Source organism: Lactuca saligna, chromosome 3 (genome assembly GCF_052625555.1).
Source record: "Lactuca saligna cultivar CGN05327 chromosome 3, ASM5262555v1, whole genome shotgun sequence".
Classification (NCBI taxonomy): domain Eukaryota; kingdom Viridiplantae; phylum Streptophyta; class Magnoliopsida; order Asterales; family Asteraceae; genus Lactuca; species Lactuca saligna.
Window position 1 is genome coordinate 137,540,991 of NC_136419.1, and position 9,564 is coordinate 137,550,554.

The following is a 9,564-nucleotide window of genomic DNA, read 5'->3' on the forward strand; positions in this document are numbered from 1 at the left end:
GATTTCTCAGTCGCACCATTTTCTGTCAACAACAACCGAGTCATGGCTTTCTCAAACCCCTGCGACTATTTTACCACCGGAAAAGTCAAAGCAATGACTTTGTCCCTCTTGGTGTTGGTGGCCATCGAGATGTTTAATCCCCTAAATGCCCTTTTCTGAAGACAACAGTTTGCTAACAATGCCTCCTTGGAAGAACCCTTACCTCCTTGTTGCCATGGTTGTTTCGTTTGGACTCCTTAGGCTTCTCGGTGTGGTACGCGGTTTGGAACCGCGGTCATGCCACGTGGGACAGGAACACCGCCCCCAGGGTGCGGTTTGGGGCGGTCGAGACCGCACTACGGCCCTTGAAGACCGCGTTCTGTGATTGGCTATTCCTTTCTTGACCGTTCAAAGATTCGTTCCATTTAATTTTTTTTAAACCTTTTACTCCATCTATATATACATATGTTATCATTTTTACATTTACACAACCTTTAAACACATATAAATACAATCATTTTATCAATTTTCTTTGAAAAAATATATTCTTCCAAAAGACCTAGCAAAGAAAAAACACCAGCCAGAAACACCAACACCCCAATACCTTCATTTGATCAACTGATTTTCTCACCTCCGTATTACCACTATGGCGGTATGTTTCCTTCTTTTCCACAACGACCAGGGCAACCACATCCACAAACACCACCACTACCACAACCCGACCCGGATTTTAATCCATTTGATTTTTTGTCCCAACCCGAGTTTGTGCAACAAACACAAACACAACCAGAAACGGTCGTTTCTGATTCTGAACCATAATTCGTTACAGAAACTCAGCCCACTCGAGCAACGAATAAAAGAAAAGAGAAGGCGGAGGCTAGATGTTGGGAACCTTTGGAAGCGTTGGTGTTGGCACAATCTTGGATCGATATTTCAGAAGACGCGATGGTTGGAAAAGACCAAAAGCATGACCGCTTTTGGATTTGCATTTTACACAGGTTCCATAAAGGAATGAACCGTGGAGAATACCGTTCAAAACATCAAGTGTACTCAAAATGGGGGAAGATGAACAAGGAAGTCATGTTGTTTAATGACTTGTGGAACAACATGAAGCGTCAATGGAAAAGTGGAGAAAGTGATGAAGTCATTTTGAAGAAAGCCTTGAAAGTGTATCAAAAAGAAAATCTGAAGGCTTTCAAGTTTCTTGAAGTTTGGAAAATTTTGAAAGATAACAAGAAATGGCTGAGTAGCAAAACATCTGACCAACATATCGACAGTGGGTCAAAACGCAGCAGAACATCTGAGTCCGATCACACTACATCAGATGCTCGTGTTCAGTTTGATCTGAACGAAGATGAATCTGTTCCAGTTTCACCACCTTCCCGACCATTGGGAAGAGACAAATCAAAAAGCAAAGGCAAAGGCAAAGCGTCAGATTCAGATGATTTGAAAGAAATGGGAACCGACATGAAGGATATAAAAGAGAGAATGGACAAGATTTTGAAAATTGGTTCTGAAAGAGAGCTTCAGGAAACAAAGGGAGAGCGACATGCGAATACTAGCAATGGACACGTCGAATATGACCGGGGCCGAGCTTGAATTGGTTTTGGCGATGAAGGAGGAAGTGAAAAACCGTTACATGAATCGTGGCTAATTTCTAGTTTTTTTTTTCAAGTTTTTAATGGTTTCTTGTGTGTTTTTTTTAAAGTTGTTGGTTTTGTGTTTCTACTTTGTTTTTCTAAATTTTTTATTTTTATTTTATTTTATTTTTTTAAATTAGGTAATGTATGGTATTTATATTTTTAATTAATGAACTATTATGTTTTTAAAATTATGTTTTTTTTATTAAAAAATAAGTTTTATTAAATTAAAATAGTTAACAAAAAAAAAAAAAAAACTAAAACTGGGGCACCACAACCTTGGTGTGGCAAGAAACCACACTTAAGTGGTAAAATGTGACGTGACGCTTACGTGGCGAGGGAGGGAGTGCGGTTTCGGTGGCACCACTCCCTCCAGCCTTAGATGAAAGGAACATATACAGATAGAGGTGCAAGATCATCATTGTGAACGGAAAGGTAACTCCATCAGGAATAAAAAATTTATTCTTTCATTTTCTATATTTTCACTCGCTTTTTTACCATCCCTGATTGTAGTTTTATTTTGAATTTTATTTTTTTGTGTTTGAGTTCTATATTTCTAGGGTTTTGTCAAATGAATGAATCAGAATGAGTAGCTTTTTGGCTGCACTCTATGAATTGATTCATATTTCAATGTTTTTTCTCTGATTTAACACTTCATTTATGTGGACAGTGCAGGATCCTGACAATGTTAAATTTTGAAAATGTATCAAATATGTTTATGTAGATGATTCAATGGATGATATTGGTGAGATTCCAATTCTATTGGAATGGAATCACCCATTCCAATTTCTGTTGGAATGGAATCACGAATTCCAATTCTGTTGGAATCACAAAAGTTGATGCTTGAAGAACAGACCACAAAACTGAAACGGACCATATTATTCTTTTAGAATGTATTAGTCGTTATTAGATTTTGATGTTTTCTTTCCCGTTTTGAAAGTTTTTGTAGTTTTATTTTTTAACAATAAATGTAATTCTTAACAATTGTTACCCGTATTCTATAAGAAATAATGTATTTTTTGTTTTTATTATTTAATTGATTGTTCAAGAATTTGTTATTCTACAAGAAGATTTTAAGTTAATGATCAAGAAATAGGCTCAAAAATATATTTATTATTTATGGTTCTAGAATATTTTTATTTTTCAACATACTAATAAACATATTATGTAAGAATGCCCGAATTAAAAGAGTTATAATTCCTAAAATCGGATTTTTAAAATTATTAGAATCTATGATCCCTTAAAATTAAAATATGCAATTTTCCTTTATTAAATATATATTAATTAACTAAATTACCCTTGTAATTAATTAAGATAATATTTTTCAATTATATTTAATTCAATAATATATATTAATCACTTCCTATAAATAAGTAAATTTGATTGGCCCACATTTATACATACAATTACACAATAATTACTTTGAATAGAATAACATAAGCATATATATATATATATATATATATATATATATATATATATATATATATATATATATATATATATATATATATATATATATATGTGTGTGTGTGTGTGTGTGTGTGTGTGTGTGTTGTTTACGGTTCAAAAAACAATACAAGAATGAGGCTATTCTCGATTACGCATTGTGATATTGCCATATTTATACAAATTTTTAGGCAATATTGATCTACATTTTTATAAATATTTTGGTTATTTGCATAAAATTATGGTACTTATAAGGAAAAATTGTTATGTGCAGCCAAATAGAAGTATTTTCGAAGAAAGGGACCGTAAGTGACAATACCTGGAACTTTTGGGGGCTTGAAGAAAAGAAGGATGAAAAAGTCAGCAAAAACCGTGTTCACGACGTGAGGAAATAAAATTCAAAACGTGAGTAGGAAATTCTAGAAGATAAGCATTCGGGTGAAGGAATCCTTGCCGATCACGATTATCTCGAGTACACGGCGTGAGACTCAAATTCTCACGACGTGAACGGGAAATTTGAAGATATTATAAATACCCTTGCCCATTATGATTTAGAGACTTTTTGGTTGACTTAGAAGGGTTCCTGGAGACGAAATTCAGAGGAAAAGAAGATCTGGAAGCTGGTTTTAACACCAAGAAAGAAGTTCATAATTTGGTTTATAGACTGGTACACTTAAACATGTCTTTGATTATAGTTTTTGTTTGTTTAGCTGTTAGTATGTGCAGCTAAATCTATTTTGTTAGCTAGATGAAGCTGGAACTCATGGTTTAATGTATTAGATTTGACTTTACTTGGTGGTAATATGCTTGTGTTGATGGATTTTACCTAGCATGCTTAAATTAAATATTTGATTGCTTAAAAGTCTTGTTTTGTGTAGTTAGTGAATACAAAATCTACATTAATTCGAATACCTAATAATACAGTGAACACTAGTTTATTAGAGCTAAGATCAAACCAATCTTAGATAAGTAATTAAATCATTGAATTAAGATGTGTTAGAGAAATCATATTATGAATGTAATTGTGTTTTGATTAATCAATCTTACATGGCTCCAGTCTTATTTAAATAATTGATTCTGTATTAACTATTGTGTGACCATACATAGATTTACATGAATTTATTAATAATTAGTAGATTTAGAACTAAATTGCTAATACTTCATTAATTGGTAACCAACAGTAATAGTCATAGCTAATGTATAACTATTGAGTGAAATCGTATTCGAACTTACGAAATTGTTTTGTTTATTGATTGAGTTTGTGTTGAAGAATTAAGTTCCTCTAAACTTGCAAAATTAGATAAAAATCCTTCATTTGCTAGTAATTAGGTTAATTTAGTAGTAGATAAATTAATTAGTCAACACCGTTCCCTGTGATTGACACCCGACTTACCCAACTATTCTATAATTCAACTAGGTGCACTGCCTAGGTGCATTTTAGTTAGTTAAGTTAGTTAGGTTATAAATATAAAATTAGTGGGTACTTTTGTGCACATCAAGTTTTTGGCGCCGTTGCCGGGGAATGACTTAGTTAATTATTAGTTTGTTTGCTTTAAATTAATCGATCCTTTTTGTAGGGTAAAACCTGCAAGAAGTTATTTTTTTTTTTGTTTTAATTTTTTTCTGCATTACAGGATTCATGACGTGAACCTTTAAGATTCACGACGTGAGTTCTGAAGTCCTTAGTTTTGTTTATTTCATTTCGTTTTTCTTAGTTCAGTTTTACGTTTTATTTTTGTCTTATTTCAGGAGTTCATGACCAGAGGCTCTAACACACCTTTGGTGCCACCACTTGAAGATCCCGAGTCTGGAATTCACACAAAAGAAGGATAAAAGCATGAAAGCAGATCAAACACCAAAGAAGACACCTTTACAAGAATTTAAATTAGTGTTCTCAAAGAAGTCGGGGAAGAAAACGTGGGAGTCAAGTTCATCTTCAAAGAGCAAGAGCAAGCTTGAACACTTGGATCAAATACCCATCCAAACTGAGTCTGAATACGATACCGGGCATGAATTTGAAGAACATACAAGTGAACTCGAAAATGAGCCAAGGAACGAGATGGCGAATATTGAAGAAATGTATATGGGGGCTTAAAGAAAAAGAATTCGAGATGACGTTGGTCCAGGCTTAGTACAACCTGCCATTCCTGCCACTGCCACATTCGAGCTAAAGGGACATATCCTTTCCGCACTAAAAGATATCCCATTCTATAGAAAAGATCATGAGGATGCGTTCAAGCACTTGGATGAAGTGAACGACATTGCTGATTACTTTAATGTCCCAAATGTTAACAGAGACACCGTCTTGCTAAGGATGCTTCCCGTTACCTTTAAAGGAGTTGCAAATGATTGGTTAAAAGCACTTCCACCTGGTACAATAACTACTTGTGCTCAAATGCGTGAACAATTTCTAGACCAATTCTATCCACCATCCAAGATTGCTAAACTCAAGAAGGCAATAGCCAATTTTGAGCAAAACACGGGGGAGTCACTTTACGAATCTTGGGAGCATTACAAAGTGTTATTAAGTAATTGTCCTCAACATGACCTTAACATTCAACCAGAAGTGTCCATATTCTATGAGGGGGTCAATGTGATGACAAGACAACTCCTTGATTCTCAAGGACCACTTACAAAGAAAAATCCAGGTGAAGTCAAGGAATTAGCTGTAGAATTTGCAAAACATTCTCGTGAATACCACAGTCCAAGGAATGAAGGCATGAAAGGAGTTGGGGGTGCACAAACTGAAAAGATGGCTGATGTGATGGAAATGCTTAACACTATGGAAAGGAGATTGACACAAATGGACCAATCAATTCATGCAATTCGAGTTGGTTGTGAGAGATGTAGTGGCCCAAATTTGACAAAAGATTGCAACTTGGATGAATATGGAAACAAGAAAGCTAAAGTTTGCTATTCGTGTGGGGACAAGTACGATGAAGACTGGAGGAAACCAAAGAAAAAGTGGCTGCCTTACGATGAATACAAGAAGCAAAAGGAAAATAAATATATATCGACAAACATGTAGAGGCTTCCACCAAAGAGAGCAACCACTAGTTGAGAAGAAATCAGAATTAGGGACCATGTTGATGAAATTCATGGAAGCTTTAGAAAAAAGGCATGATGCTACTGACACTGCAATGGAAGAACAAAGAACTATAATGCATAATCATCACACAATGATGATAGATCAGCAAACATTAATAAAGAATCAGCAAGCCTCCAACAATAACCTTGAAGTACAACTTGGTCAACTTATCACTTTGGTTAATGAGAAGATGTTCCCAAAAAATCCTGAAACGAAGACCCAATCTCACGTAATGGCCATAGATATTGAAGAAGATGCGATTTCTGAGTTCCTAGAAGCCTTAGATGAGGAGCCACAACAGCCTGATCCAAAGCCAAAGAAGCCGAAGCTCGAAATTGAAGAAACTGATGGAGTACCCACTTCACGTCATGAGCCCGCTATGCTCACGTCGTGGGCTCGGTCCGAATAGAAGAATTTTATATCTGTTCCAGCTTATAAACCACCCTTGCCATTCCCATCTAGAGCTAATCTTAGTCCACTGGAGAGAGAACATCTGGATTTTATCAATCAATTGAAGGGTATTCCTATCAATACTCCTTTTACTGATTCACTTCCAAAAGTTCCAGAATATGCTAAGTTCCTACAAGACTTGTTAGATACTCATCAACAACTAAAGGAGAATTCTAGGTGATTCTAAGTGAGCAAAGCTCAAAAGCGGTGTTGGGAGAAATACCTAAGAAGATGGGGGATCCTGGACGACTCACTCTCCTATGTGAGTTTGGGAATAATATGAAGGTTTATGCTTTAGTCGATTCTGGGGCTAGCATAAATTTGATGCCTTATTCGTTTTATCAAAAGTTAAATATTCAGAAAATGAAGGGTACTAAGATGACTATTCACATGGCAAACCGTTCAGTGACACAACCCCGGGGCATTGTGGAAGATATTCTCGTGAAAATTGGGAAATTCATTTTTCCAATTGACTTTGTGGTTTTGGATATGAAGGAAGATCCCAATGTACCAATTATTCTTGGTCGCCCGTTACTTAACACTGCTGGAGCTCTGGTTGATATACGCGAGTCCAAGCTCACCTTGAGAGTTGGGGATGAGAAGGAAATTTTTGGAATAGAAGATGGTATGCTGAAGAAGAGGTTTTCAACATTGATGAAGACAATGAACTTGAAGAATTAGAGAAGCTTATGGAAGAAGAATTCAAAACAATTCAACAAGTTAAAAGAACAAAACCAAGTGCATCTGTTCCATTTTTAGTTGAAGTTATTGCCTACACGAATCCAACTTCTTAGGTATGCAAGGAAGATGATGAGATGTCGAGTAATGAAGAGGAGGTTACTTCAAAAGTAACAAGTCCAGTGGTGAAAGAAGAGAAGGATACTATGGAGCTTAAAGATGATAAAAATTGAAGATTCAAGGGATCAAACGCAAGCTCGATGGAAACGAAGTCAAGGCTAGAAAAGAGAATTCTAAAAAGGTGTATATTCGTCGAGTACAATCTTACAAGAGGCGTTTTAAGGAGCAAAAGATCCTGGTGGTGGACTCTTCTGACGAGTCAATGTAGGAGGCACGGAGTCCGGCTCAAGACCCCTCAAAAAGAAGCGCTTCTTGGGAGGCATCCCGAGTTTGGTTTGCATTTTTTTTTCTTTTTAGTTTTTGAATTTTAGTCTTAGAAACATATATCATATCATCCAACTCACTTTATTCATAATTAAACACTGAGTATGGGGTCCCTAAAAATGAAGTGGTAATAATTAAGAATTTACTTAATAGACAAACTTGGATTAAATAAAAAAATTGTCATACAGTATTCACGACATGAATCATTATGATTCACGATGTGAGTTCTGAATTAACCGGACAATATATAATTAATGCATATCAGCCCATTTTCTATTGAACAAAAGGCCCAAAACTAATCCATTTTTGATGAGGAATGAATGGCCCAACATTAAGCCCAGATAGGACTCACGACGTGAATCCTTAAGGACTCACGACGTGAACAATGACAAACACGGGACCACAGATTAAAGGATAAAGAATCATTTTGACCTACCACTTTGTTTATTCCTCACGAAGTGCACAAGAATACTAGTCCCCTCCATTTGATTTTGGCCGACATATGCTCCAATTTCTTTTTTTGCTTACGTAATACTTCAATCTAAGGCAATGATTTTTAATTATTAAGTTTAATTCTTCTCTAATAGTTCAACTTAGGTTTAGGGTTTGTTAGTTAGATGAAATGTCAAAATTATTCCTTAAAAATCTCGTAATAGCCTCAGAATGTTGATGATTTGTGGTTGGAATTAGCATAGGAGTAAACCCCATTAGCATTGTGACCTAATTTGCGTCCTGATCTTAGCGATTCTGGCTGCTGCGTTACGAACTCTCAACGTGAATACTGGGACTGGACCACTTCACTTCTGTTAATTTCTAATTTGTTGGGTTTTTTCCTTTGGCTGTGTTTGTTGTTTGTTTTTACAGAAATGGCTCTCAGAAGAGAGGTTCCAACTGGAATAGCGGGTTTACACCCGTTTTACAACTTTCCAACGAATATGTCATGGGATGTATATACGCGATGGAACAATCGGTTGGGATGACTTAACAACCGGGAGTTTGCCATTGCCCCCACTATTCAGTGGGCACGATTGAGGGAGGTTAGACTGGTGGATCGGATGTCCCAGTATCTTACTAAGTTGTGTTTGGGGAATGGATTTTCATTCACATGCAAGGGGTGGTACAATTTGTTTGCAATCCAGGAAAGGGTATACAAAGAGCTATGCATGGAATTCTTTTCAAATGTGACATTCCATGAGAATGCCTAAGATCCTATTTTCCCACAAGCTTTGGTTTTTCGTTTAGGAGGGGAATATATGGAATGCAGTTTGGTGGAGTTTTGGAGCAATATTGCGTCTGGTGTGTTCAATTCCGGTGTATCTCCTGAAAGCAGCATCAAATCACCAATACATCGCCTTATCACATTTTCTATTCACCATAGACGCCATGGTGATAAGGTTACTAAAGTCAATTTGTTCTTTTTGTGGAGCATTTTACAGCTAGGCGTGTGCTGTAATATTCCGTATTTCTTGGCCCGCTACTTGGCGGAGTATGCAACAAGTTCCCGTCCCGGGAGCCCTATTTGTCGAGGGTACTTTGTTACGCGTTTGGCCCGGTCTTATGGCCTCATTGTTCCCAGCATCACTCGTTGTTTGACATGCATGGAGGGGAACGATTTTACTATGGGGTATTTAGAGACAATGAAGGTGGTCAAGAATTATGGAACACATTGGGGGATTCTTGATGATAATGATGATGGTGATGAGCTGCAGGGTGACCAACCTGAACCACAACCAAGGCCGAGGCACAGAAACGTGAGAGGAAGAGGAGAAAGAGGGCAACCAATGCACCCACCCGCACCCATGGTAGGATCTAATATTGGGGATGATATGACTGGTT

The 9,564-nt window shown here is 36.6% G+C and overlaps 1 protein-coding gene and 1 non-coding gene across 2 annotated transcripts; one reads left to right on the forward strand and one right to left on the reverse strand.

Annotated features, from left to right (window-relative positions):
* Positions 1-5,511: 5,511 nt before the first annotated feature.
* LOC145038199 (small nucleolar RNA R71) lies at positions 5,512-5,618 on the reverse strand. The gene has a single exon (XR_013679261.1). It is a non-coding gene; the product is annotated as a small nucleolar RNA R71 (small nucleolar RNA).
* Positions 5,619-6,837: 1,219 nt separating this feature from the next.
* On the forward strand, positions 6,838-8,708 carry LOC145036006 (uncharacterized). Its single transcript, XM_078984497.1, has 2 exons — positions 6,838-7,231; positions 8,593-8,708. The coding sequence occupies exons 1-2, from the start codon at positions 6,838-6,840 to the stop codon at positions 8,706-8,708; spliced, it is 510 nt and encodes a 169-aa protein (XP_078840623.1).
* Positions 8,709-9,564: the final 856 nt, after the last annotated feature.

What these genes read in the sequence shown, in the direction of transcription:
- LOC145036006 (XM_078984497.1), top strand. Translation starts at nt 6,838, where the DNA reads ATGGGGGATCCTGGACGACTCACTCTCCTATGTGAGTTTGGGAATAAT. An exon ending in AATTTTTGGAATAGAAGATG is followed by an intron (nt 7,232 to 8,592) that starts GTATGCTGAAGA and finishes TTGTTTTTACAG; the next exon opens with AAATGGCTCTCAGAAGAGAG.